Consider the following 21,750-nt stretch of genomic DNA (forward strand, 5'->3'; position numbering starts at 1 on the left):
AATTTCCTGTAAAAAAACAAAACAAAAAAACAACCTCAGGCTCCAAAGATCACCATAAATGAATAATACCCCGGTTGGGAAATGAAAGATGACGCTTTGAATAACATGAATACATATTTACCATATTAGAATGCAGCTTTTAATCCAGCTTGTGTTCCATGAGCTGGAACTACACACTACAAATTATTCAACATTGACAGCATCAACGTGTCTCTGAAAAGCTCTACAACGCATATTAATGCGCTAGATGATTAGCACAAGTCAGGTCTGTGATAAAGCATCAGCACCGACGCCACCAACACGTGTTTTCCCCTTTAACAGTTGCGTCGTAACGCTCAAATCCGTCACATAACTGTTAAAACATTGTCCACAACACATTCGCTTATTTCGCATCGGCTTCTAACGAGAGGTGTGATTTTTCATTCTATTTCACAAACAAGCGAGAAACATGGCGACACCTCAGTTTAATGTCTGGGGCCAAACTCGGGGACCCAGAACCGGAAGTTGCAGCCTGCGTTTCTCCGGTTTCTCTTGTTCTGATTCCGTTTGTTTGCTGCATTTTTCCTTCTGCTGCTGCAGCTGTTGCATCTGTGTTGAACAGCAGCATGGTTCCTCTCCACCAGTGGCCTCGCTACTTTTCCATATTGCTCTGTAGATTAATATCTATGTTTACGGCTCGCATTTTAAACGGTTTTATACCTGTTTAATACCGAGGGTGACCAGTAGGGGGCGACATTTACAGCCCTTAATGTATTTAATCAAATAATCCAAATGAGCAATAATCACTTTTTTTTTTTTTTTAAAAGGAATGTTTAACCAACAACATGTCATATCCAAAAGTATAGATCATAATTTCGAATCACTCCCAGTAATCAATAGATTATTGTGTTTTCTAATTTGATTTTAAAATAATTACTATTGGCTTTAAATAATGACTTTTCACAGTCAACATACCAGAATATCTAAAAAGAGTTAAATCTTTCTGCACTATAATGCTTAACTGCACTATATAGTAAAAGACATGGGTTTAAAAGCTTTCACTTTTGCTTACACATTCAAGCTTTTTGTAAACTCGAGTTCAATCTAAATTTAACATCAGCAGTATCAACTGTGCTGTTCCGCTATGTTGAACCGCAATATCCAAAAATATGTATGTTGGGGACTTAGAATCATAGCAGATGTCATTTCATGTTTTTCTTTATTAGACAATCATACAGTGGAGATTTTTGCAGATATTTTTACAGCCTCCGTTCTGGAGAATGTGTTGCCTTCACTGACTTGAGCTGATGTAGATCTAAAATATGGGCCTGTTGTCTGGCTGGGTACACACACCCTCACACATACACACACCCTCACACATACACACACGCTTTGACAGACTGGGGTCCCATTCGGCCGGTCTTCCTGCCTCTTGCCCCAGTGACTGCTGGGATACATCGTGGTCAAACTCTCCTCTGACCCACGGAATAACTGGCGCTGGGCTTCCCGTCTGAGCCTTTATTTACCTAATTAAATACAATCCAGCCGCTCAGTTCCAGGAGCAGCTTTGCAGTCCATCAAAAGAGTTTCTAACATGATGCAGCTGCTCCACCAGCTCACTCGGTGCTCCGTTTTTGTCCAGTTTTTCTTTTATCTGCGGAGGAAAGATGGAGAAAGTGGGAAAGCGTTAAAAGTGACTGGACTCTAGAAGGCAGGGCTCCATAGTGGCCTCAACGCCCTTGGCTGACCTCTGTGAAGTACTGACGGATGAACTTGTAGAGCTCTCTGAGCGCGACCGAATCGTCAAACTCGTTTTCATGTTTCTGAAATGACAAAGAGAAATCAGCACCTGCCGATTCCTGCGGCGCCGCTTCCCCTCAAATGTTGCCCTGAAACGGGCGCGACCTTTGACTCCTGCTGCAGGAAGTCCTTGAACTCCGAGGCCGTGACTGGCGGCTGCTCCCTGACCTGCTTGTAGTAAGCCTTCACTTCCTGTTTGAAAATGGGGATGTCTCTGGCGTAGAGAAGCTTGTTGGTGGGTGCGTGCTGGAAGAAGGTCACATTTAAGGAACTGCGCTCCTGTGGTTTTGGGTGAGTATCTGGTGCCACGTTACCTTCCCCAGTTGAGTCTCGCTGAGAGAGAAAGAATCCATGAAAGCCTGAGCGATGACCGACAAGCAGCCGTCCAGATTTGGGGTCTTCTCCATATCGAACATGAACTGGGGGTTCTTGATGATGTTGACCCAGAAGCGGAGGGGCAAACTGTACCGAAGCAGAGAAAAGGGACTTTAGACTTCAAATGATCGGCTCGATCCACATCCTGCGAGGGCCCAGCCGCGCCTGTTGGTCTTCCAGATGTGAAGCACGTCTGGCTCGGTGATCCTCATGGCGTCCGCCTGCCTGTCCAGAAAGTCGAAGAAGTACTTGACGGCGTGCGGCGCCTTGGTGTAGGGCATCCCCCATATGGATCGGAAGAGGTTCTCCACAAACGAATGCAGCGCCACCTTAAAGAGTTAAAACCAGGATGCGTGATGATTAGATCAGAGGGTCAGAGACAAACATCAAAGCATCTGATTTGGAGAGTTTTATCTTCTATTGCACAAGCTGAGGCCCAATTTGCGATCTTTAGGAGCCATTTTGGGTGGGTTATTTTCAACTTTAGTGGCAGCCTGCTCGTGTTGCACGAGGAGGATATGGAAGGTGCTGCTGCTTTTAAAAGGAGAACAGAACTGTCTTGAGGTTTGGCTAAACTTCTGTGAGCGGTTCCTCTTGCCTTTGTGGAGAGCAGCTTGGTCAGGTGCACTTCCTTTAGCTTCAACTTCTTCCTCTCCGGGTTCTTTCTTTTATCCTCGTCGACATCTGGGTCAATCTACAGTAAAACAGAAAAACGAAGTCATGATCGTCACAAGCGTGCAGCAATAGATGAGGTAATTACTCCTCCACCAGGGTAAAACCTACCAAGTGGAAGTATTTCCCAGAAAAGTTCTCATCATCTGAATGAAGACATATCAAAAGAGCAGAAGTAGAAGTAGACACTGAATACATTAAAGTACAAAGAAAGCAAATAAGTTGCTGCTGTGTGGTGGAACATTCTGCTCGTCTGTCTATGACCTGAAGACGGAACTTCCCCCCATTTGTGGTGTAAATGCTGAGCTGATGGTGTGTTTGGAGCCCAGACCTGAGCCTCTTACCCCTCACGCTTCTCTGTGGACTCAAAGGATGAGTCTTCCCTGAGAGCACTTTGACGGTCGCTCCGTCGGGAACCTGCACACACGAGCGCAGAGACATTTGAGATGCAGAAATGTCGGCCTTGATACTCCCCCATTAGAAGGAACCACTGAAACATCCGCCTTATTTCTGAGAAGTTGGTCAATTCTTATAATGTGTAAATTAGAAGATAAGATTGTCAAGTCGCTCCATGTTTTGAACATACAGATGAACTTAAATACCGTTTCTCTTCTCTCTAGCTTATTGTGCTTTAAAACTGAAATGAAAAATTAAAAAAATAATAGAATAACATAAAATAAAAATATAAATAAGGCAAAAAAGGGTAAATAAGTTGCCAAAAACATGAATGTACAGACAGTGCAATACAATGAAGTGAGGCAGGTGGCTAGAATAACAGTCAGTAATACAGAAATGTCCCTCTACGTGCTAATTTCAAGGGTTTGTGGAGTGCAATTGTATTTATCAGAGTTAAGGTCCTGGGGCAGTGGGCAGGAGCTGGGGGAGGTAGTGGATGGAGCTCAGCATCCTCACAGTCTGGTGGAGCGGGCCCGAAGGTCTCGGCACCTTCTCCCTGAAGGCAGGAGGCTGAAGTCGGGGTGTGAGGGGTGGGAGTCATCCTCAACAATGCTGATGGCTCTTTGGGTGAGGCGGGTGTGCAACATGTTTGTGAGGGAGAGCAGAGGAGCATTCACGATGCGTGGCAGAGCTTTACGGCAGGAGGCGCTGCAGCCTCCAGACCACACAGTAATGCCAGTGATGATGCTCCCAATGGTGCCTCTGAAGAAGAAGCCCATGATGGGGGGGTGGGACGTATAGGCGTGCCTGAGCTTTCCTGGCCAGCTGTGTTGTGTTAGTTGTCCAGGTAGATATGTGTAACCCCAGGAACTTGGAAACAGTTTCTCCTGGGGTGACTGAAATAACCTGTGTCTGTTTTAAGACGCTTCTCCTTGATTTAAATTAACTTTACGGAACAGGAAGACTGTCAGCAAGGCAGCTGAAGGTCTTTCTGGACTAGACTTGGTTAGTCTGCTGCTGACTAGACAACATTTTTAGTTTGAGAAGCACATCTGTGATGTGTTCCAGGCCTGTCTGAAATAATCAATAATCTCCTCTCGCTGTGATGCTCCCAAAAACAACTGATCAAATTATCAAGCAGTTACAAACCAATTTTCCTCCAGAAACTTCACTTCTATGGGAAAAAAACTCACTGAAATGAATCATGTTGGTCCAAATTTGATTCTGGCCAGAGGAAATGTTGCGTAGAAAAAAAACAGCCGTTGTCTTGTCCATCTCGGGGACAAGACAACGCTGAACAGATGATGGGATGCAGGAAACGTGAAAGGATCTGGATCTGGGCGTCTTCCGACCTAAATATTGGGTACCAGCAGACGAGATCCAGAAACTAAAACGTATAGTAATCATGTGTTGGCCAGGGAAGCGCCAGTGTTGGCAGGAACAAACCTCCTGCGGAGCACAACTCCACCCCTGCAGGACTCCAGCAGGCCGACCAGCTGGTCATGTGACGACACTGGTCACAACCCCCCCACGTCTCACCTTATAGTGCTTGAGCGTGTTCAGCATCGTCACGTCCCCAATCACCTCCGAGCTCGCGTCCACTTCTTGCAGAGGTACAAAGGACCCGTTTTTCTCATATTCTGGATAAGAAGGATAAAGGACATGAAATGGTTGAAGAGACGATCCGCAGCAACAGTCTTCATGAGCGGTGCTATTAGCTGTTGCTACTATTTCAGGGCTCGTTTGGAGAACCTGGCCTGTTCCTTACCCAGACAGAGATCCCTGAAGGTGGTGCTGTAGGAGAAACCAAACTTGGCCTTAAAGGTGGAGAGGATCTTCTCCTTGACCTGCTCCACCGTGTCACAGCTGAGGGCCTTGACCTCCAGAGGCTCGCTCACCTCTCCATCGTTGCCCACTGCAAACAGCACCTTCAGCTTCTGCCCCCAGAGAACAGAAAGACCAGATGTTTGGGCTTTGATGCTGAACTCGGTCGTTGCCACAAGCATAAAAACCTTCTAAAAAGGCTTCATTTCTGTTCTTTTCACAGTCACAATGGTTCATACAAGAGATGATACAGGAGTGAAGGTGCGGCTGAGGCAAAGCAACAACAGCATCAGTCTCCATCTTGTTTCTGCCACTAATGGAGGCTCTAATGGAAACATGCGATGGCGGTTAGCTTTAGCTCAGTTGTTTATAGGGTTAGGGTTGAGAGGAAACTGGCTTCTAATGGCCAACTGATGAAGGCGGACGCCTCGCACCTGCAGGTTGACAGCTTTTTTGAAGGAGTCGATAAACTATAAATATACACGTATTTGTAGTGTTTAACCTCCAAACACATGGTGGGAGTTACACTGAGTATTCCTCTTTGTGTGGTTATGAGGTCTATCTCATAACCACTCTGCTACTAAATGAGGTCTTGCCTATTGATGACATAAATATCTTATGGAATATTAACTTTTAAGTGCCTGGCAACAATACTTAATCAACCAAACTTGTTTTCACTCATTCTAGGCCATTTTAATTTCACCTAGCTACACTCAAAAGACTCAAAAGATTCTTAAAATTCTGACTGCAACAAAACATGAGGCATCATTTTATTCCACCTCCAAACATCAAAAACACACACCTTAAAGTGGCATGTGTGTCAATGCATCACTTTGATACGTCGAAAGCAGGTGGATTTTTTAAATAGTAGCATTTTCAGCCACCAAAAAGGGTCCCATCACATGCAGGACAGCAAGAAATAAGAGCCCTGGTTGGTTTTAGGGCGCTCATGGCCTCGTTCCAGGGACCCCCCGGTGGACTGACTATCGTGTTAGTGAGCAAAACACTGAAAACGCAACTGCTTTAAAGGATAAAGAGGGTGAACAAAAAGAGGAAGTGGTTAAGCACCAGTTGCGGCAACTCTCAGTTTGCCAATGTGTCTTGAACAAGGCGTCATAAAGGTGTCTGAGACTGACATTTTCTTTTCTTACTACTGTTGAGCAGTCATGGAAGGCTCGATGTTGCCTATATTGTTGTACCCAGATGCCCATGGGGCATCGGAACCTGTTACCTGTTAGATCAAAGACAAATCTGAGTGTCTGGGAAATGTGAAGATGTGTGTGTACCAGTGAGCTGAAGTCCTGGGCCTGCCACAGCAGCCAGTCCTCACTGAGGGTGTACAGCGCCTTCTCCGTCACACAGTCCACTGGGCCCTTTGCAATCTGCTGCGTGAGAGCGCTCACCATCAGGAACAACTGCTGGCCGACGCTCTCCTGTGTTCAGAAACCAGAAATCCTTTGTCAACTTCCTCATGTCAACTGCTTAACTTATATTTAGACAGAAACAAGCACTTCCTTAATTTCCCAAACACCACTTGTTGGCTGCCTAATAGAGCGTTGGTCCTGTAAGTTGACCACAGCAGAGCTGGAGTTTCATGGCCTCCATGAAACTGATCTATTTGTCCAACCAAACCTTCATATTCACAATTGGATTGTTGTTGTGCAACTTTTACTTGTCTTCTTCTGCTTCAAGAGGTGGGTATAAGGAGCGCAGCGAGGAGCTCCGACCCCTCGGAGCACAGCACCGATGTGGACGCAGCGACGCTGCCCAACGGTGACCTCCAGGGAGGGCGACTTACCCGGAGGAAGCCGTAGAGGCAGATGGCCATCCAGTTGGTCAGGAGCTTTTCCACAATGAACTCTGTGCGCCGCAGCAACAGTTTGGGCTGAGCACCCCTGTTCTGCTGCATCAGGTCCTTCAGCAGGGCCTCCATCACGTCCGTCAGGTACGACAACTTGTTGTGGAGCGCTACTGTCAGCAACGAGGCTAACGCGCACCTGGAGAGGAGGCGAGAGATGCTGAGAGACAGCACAGACGTGGCGGCGGAGCTACAGCCGAGCGCGTGACTGACTTGTCTTTGATGGTGAAGCTCCTCTGCTCCTCCAGAGCGTGCACCATCGACGTGAGGAAGAGCTGGTCCTGCAGCAGCTTGGATAATCCCTGGCAACACTTGTCAAGCTGGTTCTGCCTGGCGTCCTGATACGGACACAATCACAGCTCTGATGATTTGTGCTACCAACCTGGAACACAGCGGGGGGTCATCCTCACCTGGCCGATGTCTTTGATACACGCCTTCATCAACAAATCGTTCTGGGGGGGGGGAGGGAACTTTTCAATAGTTTGTTTCACAGTTGTGAACGTCACTTCAACATTTGCTGCTTTGCTTCACCTCAGGGAAAAAGATCCTGGAGGCAAAGTGTTTGTAGTCTAAGAAGGGAATCGTGCCGACATTTTCCATCAGATCAGCTTTTTCTGTCTGCAGATCCACAAAACCTGGGGGGGGGAGCGAGGTGAGGTGATTTCATGTGTGTGTCTGATTGTGTGTGTGTGTGTGTGTGTGTAAGTCAGACCTTGTCGGATGTCGTTCCTGACGTCCAGCTCCAGCTCCTCCATACGCTTGTTCATCTGAGCCGTGAGCTTCTTCTGTTTATTGCAGTAGACGATGGCGACCACTGAGGGACGAGTCCAAACAATCAAACAGAGCCTTAGAAGTGGACGGCCGGCGTGTCTCCCAGTCTCTCCCAGTCTTCACACACTTACGGACTACGATGAAGGGAATCAGCAGGAGGACGAGCAGTATCAGAGCCCAGCTAGCACTCTTGAGAGTCACCGTCTTCTGCCCAAACTTGATCTGTGAAAGATAAACGGAAACTGTAACAAGGTCACCGGTTTGGGAACTTTTCCAAGCTCACACACTCAGGCGTGTTGTTACCTTTAACTCCTTAAATGCAATAGTTTGTGGTGTTTGAATCTCACAGATGAAAAAGTGGTTAGTGCTCTCCGTGGTCTCCATCTCACAGGGATGCTCTTTTCCTTCATAGATGCCCCACACGGACAGCTCCTCTGGCTGTATCTCCAGCTTGTCGGCCTTTTTCTAAACACAAGGTGAGCTTTTCAAGTCTTGCTGACCTCTGTGAGCGTGAGCTTCAACGCGCTGGCCGTTACCTGCATGGTGACGCGAACCCCGCCCTGTATATTTACGGTGGTGAAGCTGGTGAATTCGGGGTCTGGGTGGTAGGTTATATTAGAGCAGGGCAAGGTTTCATTGACAACTCTCAACAGCACGTCTCTTGAGGGGGCCCCAAAACTTTCAGGTGTGTGGTACGTTAGGATCTGCGGGAACAGATTGAACAGAAACATTTGTGAACGAGTCTAAAGTGACGTATGACAAGAGACCTGCAGGCTCACCTGGAGGCTGCTGTTGATCTGAGGGTGAACATCCAGTGGAACGCCTCTGTGCATGACCCCATCCACAAACTCCAGATGGGAGCCCGTCAGTGTGATCACCCTGTTCCCGCTACATCACACACACACACACACACACACACACACACACACTATCTCTGATTGCTTGTAAAATAAAAACAGACTTTATAATAAACAAAGCTTCAGTTATTGTTCGTATTCTAACGCTGCTTGAACAATAATGTCAGTGGCCGCTTTCACACCTGACCCAGCTGCTCTTCGGCGTGATGCCGCTGCAAGATGGCAACGACTGGTACGTGATGGTGGCATCGCCGTGGCAACTGTTGTCGCTGAGGACGACGCACACTTGGACGGCGCCTTTACTGGCTGCGCTGGGAATGCGGAAGGTCAGACTGGTGCCTGTGTTACTCCAGACAGGAGATCTGAGCATTAGAGAGGGGAGCAAACATTGTAAAAAGGTGTCTTTATGCTCAAAAGTCCTCTCATTATACATGTGGGCCTCATAAATGTGCATTTCCTGTTGGAGCGACCAGCTTTGATTGTTATTACGTTAATATTTGTGTGAAAGTCCGACTCACTCCTGCCACTTGCAGTCCATGTTGGCCTGAATCCTCACTCTGGTCACGCCGGCGAGGTTCCGACCCGACAGCTCCGCGTGGTTTTTGCCATAGAAAGACACGACATTCGGGGATACGGAGAAGATCTCTGGGCCCTGACCATGTCACACACAGATCGTCAGTTTGAACCCAATATTGCCCAGTTTCTGCTGAAGGTGAGCGACACCGACTCACAGTGCTGTTCAGCCCTGATTCCACCTTCTGACAAACATTCTCCTGCAGGGAAAAGTGGGCGAAGTTCATCGGATCAGCACAAAATCAGACACTTCAGCGGTCTAATTCAGTGAAAACTGTGTATTTACGTTCCGCTCTCCTGCGTTTGCCCAGGTACAGCCGTTTGGACTCCAGCTGCAACCAATCTGAAGACACTGGCGACACCTGAGAATGGAGAACATGACGACCACACCACAGTTTAGGTAATGCTGGCGCACGCCAGCGGCTCTTCAAAGGATCAGGGCTAGCGTTGCTGTTTCGTAATAAGCCAGTTTCATTTCCTGCTGTGGTCGTTGCAGCAATGCACTTTATAACCCGTCAAAACAAGTTAAACAAGTTATTGGATAGTTCAACTCGATGCATTTTCAAGTCAAAAACCCATTTTTCTCCGACCACATACGTTCATGCTACGTTTGTGGGATTCTTTTGATTTAATGAAATGAGGCGTGTGTATTTTGCACTCACGCAACAGATGCTGGAGGGTCACGGATGTTTGTGCAGTTGAATATATTTATGTGCTCCTCCAAACGTGTCGTTCCAAGTGTGATCTCAACCACCACCGGAAGACCTGCGCCAGGAATACAGAGCGAGGTGGAGTCTTCCTTTGCTACCATTTAACAAATCTTCTCCATCACCAACCTTCAGCAGGAAGCTCGCCCCTCGGAAGGGTGCAGGTGCATTGTGGGAACGTCGGACGGGTCCTGCAGCTTAACTGGACGGAGTTTGTGGAGAACCGACAGGTGAAGTCTGACGCTGCGCGTTGGTTGACGGTCACCTGAGCCAGGACGGTGATCGTGATCTGAGGGGGGAAGGATGTGAGTGCTGAACAGAGAAATAGGCAGAAACCCAGAGTCTGACCCCAGTGGCTGGAGCAGCTTCCTTTTTCCAGGAAGAACCCTCGAGAGGAACCAGGCACAAGGAAATGAGCTCCTGAGTCTGTGCACTATATACCAAAGAGGTACAATGTTAAAAGAGTCACAAGGACCTCATCAGTGGTCTTCACAACTTCATAGGACACCATTTTGTGCTGGGATTCTTCGGGGATGGACAACCAGGCTGAACCTCCACAGGCTTCTTCATAGGTGCAGCTGTGGAAAGAAAATGTTGCGTTTTTCACCACCAAAATGCAGCTTTTCAGTGAGTCTCTGCTTGTCTGAAGGCCAGGCGTCGTGTCTCTAACCTGTTTTTAGAGCTGCACCACACGCAGTAGGGATCCTGTGCAGACCAGCAGTCCTGCAAGGTGGTGTACGAGCTACAGGTGGACACGGGGACACGTTTCACCTGAAAACACCAACCACTCTTTGAGACAATGCACCAGAGATCCAATGTTACCACCTCCATGGATCCACCTACCTGGTTTTGAAAAGCCATGTAGAGATGTTTGTGATCCACTTGATCCAGGTATATTTTGGGAAACACAGGGCGGTCGTCGTTGGCTCTGTACAGCACCTTTGGACAGGCCGCGTGGTAGCGTTTGTCCACAGCGAGCTGGTGAGGAGAAGTTAGTTCTGGCTCTGAGAGTGGTCGGAACTGTGAAACACTGATGTGAAACACTTGGAGTGACCAAGGTTAAAAGTGAAGTTCCTGACAGTGTTGCTGCTTCTGGAACTTTGACTCAAGATAGAGACTTTCATACAGGAAGTTTCCTTTGACCAAACATGAGATCACACCGATGAAACACACAGTTAATAGGATGCTGCTTTCTGTTTGTACATGGAAATGTGTGGGTGGGTGTGTGTGTGTGTGTGTGTGTGTGTGTGTGTGTGTGTGCCACGTCCACTTCCTCTATGTAACCACACAAAGCTGCTGTGATGGGATGTTTTCCGCTTCAACCAACCCAGTTTCAGATATTTTCATGTGAATACCCACCCACCCACACAGGTTCGGGTGCTGTGGACAGTCTAATGGTTATCTGCTAATGCAGATAGGGTTATGGTTATCTAATGCTGATAACCTACAACAGCATCATCCTCATGCCACTCTGGCTTAGAACGACTCCGTTGTGTTGCTTTGCCCACCTGCCAGACCGATGTTAGCAATCTGCTCATTTAGGATGATTTCTCGGGCTGATTATGGTTGAATAGCATCCCTTTCTTCTTTGATGAGTTCTCTGTCCAGCATAACGAGCATCTGTTGCTGTACATGCTGCATTTATCAGTGGGAAGGCACATTTGTCCACTTTGTCCTGATGATGTAATGCTCCCTTTCTAAGATGGAACCCAGCTTGAAAGAGGCTATTACTGTAAGGAAAGTGCTAAAGTGGAGTGTTCACAGACTTTAGTCACATTGGGAGGGGGGGGGTGCCAGTTATTGTTTGAGGTCAGTAAAAGGATGGTAGGAGACGATGTGATGGAGAAATGGAAGAGGAAATTACAAATGGGGAGCAGGCTGGTCATTATCCAGCTACAGTAATGCAGGGACATGGTTTTTTTCTGGCCAAGAGGACTTCCAGATAAACGTCAATTTGCTGCACTTAAACACATCACAGTCATATCGTGGCTCCAAATTAAAGTTACTATGGAGGCTTTTGAGAGGAGCTTTGGAGGAACTGCAGCTTCGCTCTGCAATATGTTCTGTTAAAAGGAAAAACCTGTCCCCTGCGAGCCGAAACGTCTGTTCCTTTTAATCTAAATGTTGTATTTTATACTCACCTTAATGAGCTGCCCATCTTCCGTCCCAATGAAGAAAACCATCCAGGCCTTCTGTCTCACGGCCAGCACAGAGGTCATGTGCTTCTGCCTGAAGAGGACCCTCACTGGCCTCAGGAGCTTTGGCTGTCAGACACAAACACAAATATCAACTCAGTATCTCTCAGCTAGGCTTCGTCCACCAGTTCTTGACTCTGAAAACATGCCTCAGTCAGCAAAATCCACCTTCCTCCCTCACTCACGCTGTATTTCACCTAATTGTGCAACTTGTAATCATGCAATCACGCTTTCTTAAGGTTTGACGTTGTGTAGAAACTTCCTTTTAAGCATGTTTTCCCTCTTTTATGGCAAACTGCTGTTTCAAAATGACGTTTTGATGTTGCAGAACAAACATCTTCTGCCTTCCTTTTACTCACGTTTGCTTTATTTCCTTGGACGAAGCAGAAGTCTGGATCTTCGAACGTCGTTTCTTTGAGATCGGGGCTGATGTCAAACAGCACCAGTTGGGTCCCCCCTCTCCCCCCGCTGAACACACCGGTCCAGAGCGTCCGCGGTCCACCCGGGACCACGGAGGAAGCCACAAGTCGGCTGCCTTGATCGGCCGCAGACGTGAGAGTGGCTCCTCTGAGAGACTTGAAGATTTCCGTTTTTTCTCCTTCACCTTTCAACCAAATCAGACGCACTTTGTTGTTCTTGTCTCCTGAGGGCACGTTGGAGAAAAGATAAATGATCCAGCCCCTCTGAAATCCATCCACAAACTCCACGTTGTTAGTTTTGATCACAGCGCGGCTAAACTCGTCATTTGGTGAAAAGATTAACCCGTGTTGGTCGTCGTTCGTGTTATGAAGGATCACGGCCCCTGTTCCAGATGTGCAGCTCGTGGTTGAGGATTGGTTGCGTTGCTCTACGGCACTCAGGATATAAGTCTCGTTTTTATCCTTCTTCACATTCACCAGAAATGCCACGGACGCGCTTTTGCGCCGCGGGGGCCCCAACAGGAACGCTTCTCTGTGGATTACCTTTGAAATGTCCCGCAGGTCCAGCACCTCGCAGTATCCATGCGTGTTGTCAGTCACTCCGCAGGTGACCAGGGTGTTGTTTTCAACATAGGGCACTAAAACGTTGACAGTGAAAGTTGCGTTCGCGCCAGCCGCCACAGAAACCCGGCGAAACAGCTCGTCCCCCACCCTTTCGGCTTTCTCCAAAGTCCCTCTCTGGGTCAGCGTCTGGATCAGGCGCAGGTCGTGGCTGAGCTGAAACAAACTGTCCTCTGTAGCGATGTACACGGTGTTAGTGGCAACAGCGTAGTGGCGAATATCTCCAACAAATGTAAACCCGCCGCAGCAGCGCGGTGCCCCCCAGAGGATGAAGACCAGACCGGCCACCAGGACCAGCATCTTGCGGTGCCGGCAGCAGCAACAAACAGCCCCAAAAGTCGCGATCCTCGACGCGCTCTGCGCTCGCCGCTCCGCTGCGCGTAAAAGCGCGCTGAGACTGACGAGAAGTACCGAAAATGGGAGGAGGTGCACGCTGAAGAGGCGTGAGGAAGTCTGTAGTTTCACTGTCAGGCAGAAAGGTGGCTCAACTGTTCATGTCTGTAGGATCCCAACCAGGCGGCGGCCACTCCAGTTTTGTATAAATTTCACGCATCTCCAGAAGTTTCGGTCAGTTATTGGATATAAAGTCACGTTAACAGGATGGTAAAGGACCCAACCTTTTTAGGCGGGCGGGATGTGATTGCTTAAACATCCTTTTTGCATACAAAACCGTGTGAATGACACTTTGAAATGACATATTTAAATGCGCCAGAGCGCTGCTTCCTTCCTTAAATGGGTGTGCAGATGTCCCATGAAACGCGCTCACGACAAACACATTATAATCGATTTATAGATTCATTCTGGTTGTGGTGTTGAGGAAAGTGGAAAGACTGCGGTCAAGCCAGCCAACACTTCGGCAGAAGCAGCAGAGCCAGCAGACCCGCGAATTCCACTTGCTCTGTGTATACGAGGCATTACGGTAAATGTTGAGCACAACGCCATAGAGATAGAAGCGGCTTTCTCTTGGATTCATTTCGTTCCGTAATGATGAAAATTTAGATTTTCCCCTCCGTGCAGTTTATGAATGAAACAATAGGTGGCGCTTTCAGGACCACAGTTACTTTAGGTCATTTATTGCCAGCAGTCTGTACTTTACTGTCTGTCAAAATATGTAAATTCAAGCCTTAATTTGACTCGTTTGTGGTTGCAGATGTTAAAACAACACAATTATAGATTAAGGGTAAAGATTAGATATTGTGTGATGATCCAATAACCATAACAGAAAATGTCTGTTCTAACAGTAGAATTACAAATAAAATTAAAATCAAATCCCTCCACTGAAAGTGGTTCTGCTCTTGCTTCCGACTCTTGCCCTGTGGCCCCACCTGCTGGCCCCTCAGCAGCACGTCCCCTGCTGGCCCCTCAGCAGCACGTCCATGTTTACAGAGTCCTAATTGACTTGATACTCACTTCTCTAAATTGAATAATTATATTTGCACAGATATTCCTTGAACACTAGTTCCGTTCTGCCAAAAATGGTAATGCAGTAAAATTATAGCAAGTTTGAAAAGGTTGTGTCAGAAGTGGGATTCGAACCCGCGCCCCCAGAGGAGACTGCGACCTGGACGCAACGTGTTCGCACGCCGGATCGATCCCGACTGTTCCCAACAATCACAATCTTACTATTTATTTATTTCCAAAACGTAAATGATATAAGGAATAATAGCATCTAGCTGCGGGCGGATTCATCATAAGCTATGGATCGACCTCCGAGCGTAATCTCATGTTTATTTAAATGAACTATGGACATATTTTAATTGGATGCATTAAATAATCCATCACCAGTGGAGATCATTATGTGCTTCCCACATAAATGCAAGTGGCATTAAAATTGATACGTTTTAGAGAGAGAGAGAGAGAGAGAGAGAGAGAGAGAGAGAGAGAGCGAGAAAGGGCCGTGTGTGCGCGCGCGTGTGCGTACACCATCAGTTTGGGCTCCGGCGGCAGCAGAGCGTCGGCGTCCTCCTCCACGCCTCCTGCGTCTCTCTCTTCCCCGGTCGTCTCCGTCCGTCTGTTGTCGAACCATGTCCGCCAGATCGGGATTCTATCGGCAGGAGCTGAACAAGACGGTGTGGGAGGTTCCGGAGCGGTACCAGAACCTGACGCCGGTGGGCTCCGGAGCCTACGGCTCGGTGTGGTGAGTGTTCGCGTGCGCCCGTGCGCGCAGGGCGAGGCTGCTGCACATTCTTCTGCTGGGCATAATGCAGCAACGCTCCGCTGCTTGGCTGGCGTGGTTCTCCCAGCCATCAGCGTCGGAGGTTCCGGTTTAAACTGGATCATTGGACTGTCAATGTTTACATTTCAGTCATTTATTAGAGTCATTTAATGCTGTTTATCAGTCAATACTGTTTTATCTCTGGAGAGAGTTAGATCGCAGTAATCTGCCTGCCTGCCTGTCTGTCTGTCTGCCTCTCTGCCTGTCTGTCTGTCTTCCTGCCTGTCTGCCTGCCTGTCTGTCTGTCTCCATCTCATGTCTCTTCCTGCTCTTACGTCATTCCTGAACCTCAAACGTAACTTTTCACTCTCAAACATAAAATTAAGGGGATCCGAATTTTGGCCCAACGCTGAGCAACAGTCCCAGTGGCCAAACCCCCCCGTCTGTTAATATTCGTCTTTAATTTAAATTTAAATGGCCGCAGTATCCCAGTCAAACCTGTTCGTCATGCGTGAGGCTTTGTCATTTCCTGCCGCTCTTATGATGGAGTGGACTGTGCAACATTTACCAGCGGCACCATGGAAACCTACAGATTTCTCTAGTTCAGGAGTCAGTCATGTCATTTCACAATTTTGAACTCAGATTACGATATTCCAGTCACCGACGATATCGGGGCCTTTTCCTGTGCTGCATCCCGCCACCAGGGGGCCACCGAGCCAGCTCACATTGATGTTGGGTCTCCTGTCAGCGTCATATTAGTTTGGCTATTGATCATATTCTCCATACAGTGGTGGGAGCCTGTTGCCATGGCGCTATGGCGGCGGCACCAGTCGGTATCAGTTCAAGACTAATGGCAGAAGGCACCAGGGCGCCGGCGTTTCCTGACGGAGATCAGCCGCAGCAGCCTTGGGAACGGAAGAGTGAAGGAGTTCTGGGATGAATCAGCAGCTCCGGGAATCACCGATGCTGGAGCTGCCCTCCGAGCCTCGGAAGCCGTTGGAGGAACCATTCAGGCCGGATTTCAACTTAACCTGGTGACCATGTTATCAGCCCAAGAAGAGACCTGTTATGGAGCCGCTCTGTGATATTATGGTCTGTGTTTTCTCTCTTTGGGACGCCATTGTTAACATTCATCTCCAGCCTTTGTGGGCTGGGGGAGGGGGCCCTCGGAGTGGGACATAAAGAGGGGTGAAGATCGCCCCGCATGCTTCCTCTGGGGGTGCCCAGTGAAATAGACCCTGTCATTGATCTCCAAGGGTGGCGGACCTCGTAACGACGGTCTAATCCTTTAATAGAGCGGCGTTTGGAACCCCGCCGCCCGCCGAAGACCTGGAAATCAGAGCCGGCTGGTTCAGGAGAGGAAGGGAGGTTCTCCAGGAGACGCAAGAGGCCGTTTAATCATTTAACACGCAGCTGTTTGAGTTTTGATAAGAGGCGCGAGCACACATCCTGCTCCACAAGCTCTGCTCCGGGTCCTGGGAGGACATCGGGCTTCCTTTTGGTTCCGGCTGAGACCCAGACGTGAGGAGACCCTGCTGCCGACGTCCCCTCGTGCCTCCTTTCACCCTCCGGCCCCGTTGTGCTGCCCCGTCTGAGGGTATTTGGAGGCGACGTCTCCCGATGTGGAATGACAGAACACATTCGCTCGTCTGCCATACGTGCGTGCGCCTCAGAGAGGGAGGCTGTGGCGCTCCTTTGCTCTCCAACAAACATGCGAACGGGGCGTCGGATTCAGCCAGGAACACCTTCGGAGAGCAGATACGTATTCCATTTGGCTCCGGATCTAAAAATACATCGGGAGACAAATGATGAAAAGCAAAAAATCGGAGCTCTGACGAGGCGGCGCCGGATCAGAGCAGATCAGCGTCGCGTCTGTGGAGGCGTCTGCCGCCTCAGCAGGAGGTCTGGACAGTGATGTCTGCTTGTGCGTTTGGTTCAACAGGAAAGGAACAAACGGTTATATTAAGGTTAAACTGGATCATTTTCCCTCTTCCTTTCCCAGCCGTGTCATGTGACCCGTCAGAAACTTCAGCTTCTCTTCGGCGGCTCCGGTCGGAGTTTTTGCTCTCGGTGGAGGATTATTTCCTGATAATCAGCTTCCTGCCTTCAGATATGCGCTCGGTGCCCTGAAACTTCCACTCTGACCCAGCTCGGTTTCGCTGACTCAGCACAGCTTGGGCACATTTCACAATCAGCCGCGTTTCCTTCCGCTTTGGCGCCGATATTGGCAACTTGTGACAGCAGGTCGTGTTCTGACGGGGACATTTACATATCGTACATATCAAAGATGAGCAGGGGAAACCAACCCACAGCACTATTTTTAACGTCTTTCACCCTTTCCTCTACTTTATCGTGATTTATTAATAATTCGAACTTCCTTATTTGTAGTCCAGTTATCCGTTCATTAACCATGTTGCTAAAAACGCTGCCGTCACTCCAGCCAAAACGATTTGAACCTCCAGTTTTTGATCTTTTTGAACCTCTGGTCTCTGCAGCTCCGCCTACGACGTGGTTTTACGGCAGAAGGTGGCGGTGAAGAAGCTGTCCCGGCCTTTCCAGTCCCTCATCCACTGCCGGCGCTCCTACCGGGAACTGAGGCTGCTCAAGCACATGAAACACGAGAACGTGAGTGCTCGCTGCACGCAGACGGACGCACGGACGCACGGACGGACGCCGTCATTGATCCGCTCCCCTCGTCTCTGCAGGTCATCGGGCTGCTGGACGTCTTCACGCCGGCTGCAGCGTTGGAGGACTTCAGCGAGCTGTAAATCCTCCACGTTTCCTGTTCACCATGCAAATATGGCGTTAAACAGAGAGGGGGGGGGGGGTCCTGGGGGAACGCATGCTCGTTGAGATGTCTGGCTGTTGCCATGGCAGCGCCAATATGTGCTCCTCTGAAGTGCAGCTGCCCCACCCCCACCCTGACCCGCACTCTCTTTTCCTTCCAGCTACCTGGTGACGAACCTGATGGGCGCCGACCTCAACAACATCGTGAAATTCCAGAAGCTGTCCGACGAGCACGTGCAGTTCTTGATTTACCAGCTCCTGCGAGGACTCAAGGTAACGCTGCTCCGTGGAATACGAGTTCTGGTGCACGTCTGGTGCCGCGTCGCCATTAAACCTTGAGGCCACGCGTCTGTTTTTCTTCGTTTTCATCATGTTTAAACGTTCGTGTGAGTTTTCCTCCGAGCTGGTCCCTGGTTTCCATGGATGGGACTAAAGCCGCCCCCCTTTAGGCAGAGACTAATGTGTTGAGCTGCACTATTGACCTCTCTCACCCTCCCCCCCACCAACAGTACATCCACTCGGCAGGACTGGTCCACAGGGTGAGTCTCTTCTTTGGCCTCCTTCTCTGCCCGTTGACCACTTCATTCTGACCGTTCCTCTTTCTCCCGCTACGCCGCCCGTCAGGACCTCAAGCCGAGCAACGTGGCGGTTAACGAAGACTGCGAGCTGAGGGTGAGAGCGTCGAGACCCGCGGGGGCCTCATTAGCTCATTTGAACTCACCATTGACGACAAAGTCTGTCCTCCCGTCCTGCAGATCCTGGATTTTGGGCTGGCCAGACAGACGGACGACGAGATGACGGGTTACGTGGCGACGCGGTGGTACAGAGCGCCGGAGATCATGCTGAACTGGATGCACTACAACCAGAACGGTGAGACGTTAGCAACGGTGAGAGGTTAGCAACCAGGTGAGACGTTAGCAACCAGAACGGTGAGACGTTTGCAACCAGAACGGTGAGACGTTTGCAACCAGAACGGTGAGACATTAGCAACCAGGTGAGACATTAGCAACCAGGTGAGACATTAGCAACAGTGAGATGTTAGCTCTGTATCTCAGAAGACGTTAACACATTTACACCCCTGCGGCGTCTCTTCCAGTTGATATCTGGTCAGTGGGATGCATCATGGGAGAGCTGCTGAAAGGAAAAGTGCTTTTCCCCGGAACGGACTGTATCCTTCCTCAGCGCGCCGACGCCTGCGTGCAGCGATGATGTCATCGACGTGGACAGTTGTGTTAGACTTAGTGGGATTCAGACGCCGACGGGGTGGGAGCGTTACACTCGTGCACTGCTGTGGTCTTTAACTCGTCCCCCGTCAAGACATTGACCAGCTGAAGAGGATCATGGAGGTGGTGGGAACGCCGACGGCCGAGCTGCTGAAGAAGATCTGCTCTGAACACGTGAGCGAGGGCGCCAACGACTGACGGTCGCTGAGACCGACGGTCGCTGAGGCCGACGGTCGCTGAGACCGACGGTGATGGTCACTGAGACCGACGGTCCCTGGGACCGTCGGTCTCAGTGACCATCACCGTCACTGAGCTGAGCTGAATCTGTGTTTGCAGGCGCAGAAGTACATCCAGTCTCTGCCGTCCATGCCTCCTCAGGACATGGAGAAGATCTTCCGGGGAGCGAACCCTCTGGGTGGGTGGCGCCTCTGCTCCGGTCGGGACGAACCCCGAGTTGTTTCAGTAAGTTTGGGTTTTGACCTCCTCCCGTGTCTCCGCCAGCCGTCGACCTCCTCAAGCGAATGCTGATTCTGGACTGTGATGGGAGGATCTCTGCCAGCGAGGCCCTGGCCCACCCCTACTTCTCACAGTACCACGATCCAGACGACGAGCCTGAAGCCCCCCCTTACGATCAAAGCCTGGAGAGCAAAGACCGGACTCTAGAGGAGTGGAAAGGCAAGATGGCCGACGGCGTTGTCATAATGGTGGAACTCCCACTTTCAGCCCCGTATTTTAATAATCAAGAATGAAGTTGGCACATTTAACTGATCTCTGATGGTGATTAATGAGAAAATAGACCAAACTGAGCAGCTCCACGTGTAAGACGCCACCATTCTGGCTCTGACCTTTGACCTGACCTTTCCTTCGTTTTTGTGTCCTGTGAACAGAGTTGATATTTAAAGAGCTGAGCAGCTTCAAAGTCTCCGGCAGCAAGTCGGACAGCCTCCCGGTGGAGCAGTAGGCCCGCGGTAGGTCCGGCACCAGGGACGCCACAGCCGCCCCCCATCAGCTCTGACCGCCTGTTTTGACTCCACAGGGTGCGACTGAGCTCTGCGGCGAGCGGGAGGAGGCCAGAGCCGCTTCTTCTTTACGTTTCCCCTCCGGAGGCTCGATAAGGGGAACCGTGTGGACTTTACAGAGCGGAACTGCACTCACACCCATGCGACGGTTCAATGGGTTCTGGAGGAAGGAGGAAGTGGGAGAAGGTGACGCCAGAAACGGCCGCAGCTTTCATGCGGCGTTGCTACTGGAAGGCTAACACTTTAGCTTCAGCCTCCCACATCACTGCATGAGTCCTTTTCATTGTGAGCAGCGTCCCTGGTGCTGCTGGAGACCCGCAGACCCGATGGACGTCCTCCCCGCCTGCCTGCAGTACTAAACACCGACTGTGCTTTGAATTAGCAACATAATCAATATCCGGTCCGCCAAAGCCGGAACAGTGTTTACAGTGTCACTCCCGCTGCTGACATTAGCATCTGTGCTCCGTCGTCATCCACTAGCTTTGCTGGCAGTTTATTAGCAGTCTGGAGGGAGAGAAGTCCTCAACCTTTCCCTCCACCCAGAGCGATGGGACCACACTCCTCAAGTTGCCTTATTTGGTTGCTTCTGTCCCCCCTTCTCCCATATTTTAACCACCGCCTGCAGTTTTTACTTTGTTTTCTAGTTATCAAAGGTTTAATCGTTGCATGTGCCGGTTATATCGTTAAACTTCCTGTTTAAACCCTCCTGTTTGAATACAAACGGAGGGTTTCCTGAGGGAAGCCACTAAAGATGGTGGACTCAAAGACGTTAGCTTGTCCTGTAGCCTGAGGAGACCTTCGCCATCCAATAATGCCCCCGAACGAGAAGCAAAATGACCAAACACGTGCCCTGCTCTTTAAAAATACGGATCGTCTTCTTAAATAATGGCTGCTTTTATGGTATTAAATGTTTGTATCCATTGAATTTGATATCTAAGAGGATTGACATCGTTTATAAAAGTGGAATAATTTGGGGAATAATTGCCGCTGAAACCTTCTTTTACCATTTTGGTGAGATTTTTTATTGTTTTCCTCCCAGTAAAGGCTGGAACGCTCCATGTAGCATTTGTGTGCAGAGATGCTAATCTGTGAACGTCACGGTGAGTGACGTGTGCATTCTGGCTCGGTTGTGCACGTGATGCATCTGAATATGTGACCACAAACAGAATGTAAATGTGACCTACGTGCGCGTGCGTGGTGAAGGGCGGAGGAGCCGCTGAGGAATAAACACGCCGGAACCACTTTTCATCTGTTGCTTCTTTCACCGACGTGTTCTGCTGCACCTGAACGCACCATTCAAAGAATCATTATCTGCTCAAGTCACAGCTTCCGGTATAAAACAGCAAACTCTGTGTGTTAGTTGTTATTTTTGAGCTCCAAAATATTCCTTTTACTAGCAAAGTGAGGACATTGTTGCACAGCGGAGACATTTAAGTTCCTATTAAAGATAATTAGATTAATAATGATGATGACTTGCCGCCGTTGCTGGGATCCAAAGACACGACCGGCACCGGATCCA

General features: G+C 49.3%; 2 protein-coding genes across 3 annotated transcripts; one reads left to right on the forward strand and one right to left on the reverse strand.

Annotated features, from left to right (window-relative positions):
• Positions 1-1,181: 1,181 nt before the first annotated feature.
• plxnc1 (plexin C1) lies at positions 1,182-15,088 on the reverse strand. 2 transcript variants are annotated; one of them, XM_057022593.1, is made up of 31 exons: positions 14,969-15,088; positions 11,954-12,076; positions 10,656-10,790; positions 10,483-10,583; positions 10,288-10,390; positions 9,942-10,101; positions 9,768-9,870; positions 9,392-9,467; positions 9,264-9,305; positions 9,051-9,184; positions 8,715-8,894; positions 8,455-8,563; positions 8,212-8,379; positions 7,979-8,140; positions 7,807-7,897; positions 7,617-7,718; positions 7,436-7,539; positions 7,315-7,356; positions 7,118-7,242; positions 6,845-7,043; positions 6,333-6,479; positions 4,991-5,159; positions 4,762-4,862; positions 3,171-3,243; positions 2,938-2,972; positions 2,753-2,848; positions 2,320-2,483; positions 2,094-2,241; positions 1,885-2,025; positions 1,728-1,802; positions 1,182-1,633 (listed from the first exon to the last, which is right to left on the reverse strand). In XM_057022593.1, exons 1-31 carry the CDS (start codon positions 15,071-15,073, stop codon positions 1,529-1,531), a joined length of 3,618 nt encoding a protein of 1,205 aa, XP_056878573.1. In that variant the 5' UTR covers positions 15,074-15,088; the 3' UTR covers positions 1,182-1,528. The 2 variants fall into 2 exon arrangements, with proteins under 2 accessions (XP_056878573.1, XP_056878572.1); XM_057022592.1 differs by lacking the exon at positions 14,969-15,088 and adding an exon at positions 12,367-14,039.
• mapk11 (mitogen-activated protein kinase 11) lies at positions 15,016-21,477 on the forward strand. The gene is made up of 13 exons (XM_057022696.1): positions 15,016-15,184; positions 17,698-17,827; positions 17,908-17,966; positions 18,151-18,262; positions 18,499-18,528; positions 18,614-18,661; positions 18,745-18,859; positions 19,086-19,157; positions 19,307-19,386; positions 19,549-19,627; positions 19,714-19,887; positions 20,100-20,180; positions 20,249-21,477. Exons 1-12 carry the CDS (start codon positions 15,072-15,074, stop codon positions 20,171-20,173), a joined length of 1,086 nt encoding a protein of 361 aa, XP_056878676.1. The 5' UTR covers positions 15,016-15,071; the 3' UTR covers positions 20,174-20,180; positions 20,249-21,477.
• Positions 21,478-21,750: the final 273 nt, after the last annotated feature.

Source organism: Takifugu flavidus, chromosome 22 (assembly GCF_003711565.1).
Source record: "Takifugu flavidus isolate HTHZ2018 chromosome 22, ASM371156v2, whole genome shotgun sequence".
NCBI lineage: Eukaryota > Metazoa > Chordata > Actinopteri > Tetraodontiformes > Tetraodontidae > Takifugu > Takifugu flavidus.

Coding starts and splice junctions, on each gene's coding strand:
- plxnc1 (XM_057022592.1), bottom strand. CDS start 13,347: ATGCTGGTCCTGGTGGCCGGTCTGGTCTTCATCCTCTGGGGGGCACCG. Junction 2,484..2,752: donor CCAAGCTGCTCTCCACAAAG/GCAAGAGGAACC, acceptor TAACTCTTTAAG/GTGGCGCTGCATTCGTTTGT. Junction 1,634..1,727: donor TCCGTCAGTACTTCACAGAG/GTCAGCCAAGGG, acceptor TTTCCTCCGCAG/ATAAAAGAAAAACTGGACAA.
- mapk11 (XM_057022696.1), top strand. CDS start 15,072: ATGTCCGCCAGATCGGGATTCTATCGGCAGGAGCTGAACAAGACGGTG. Junction 18,529..18,613: donor CGGCAGGACTGGTCCACAGG/GTGAGTCTCTTC, acceptor GCCGCCCGTCAG/GACCTCAAGCCGAGCAACGT. Junction 19,158..19,306: donor GCTTTTCCCCGGAACGGACT/GTATCCTTCCTC, acceptor TCCCCCGTCAAG/ACATTGACCAGCTGAAGAGG.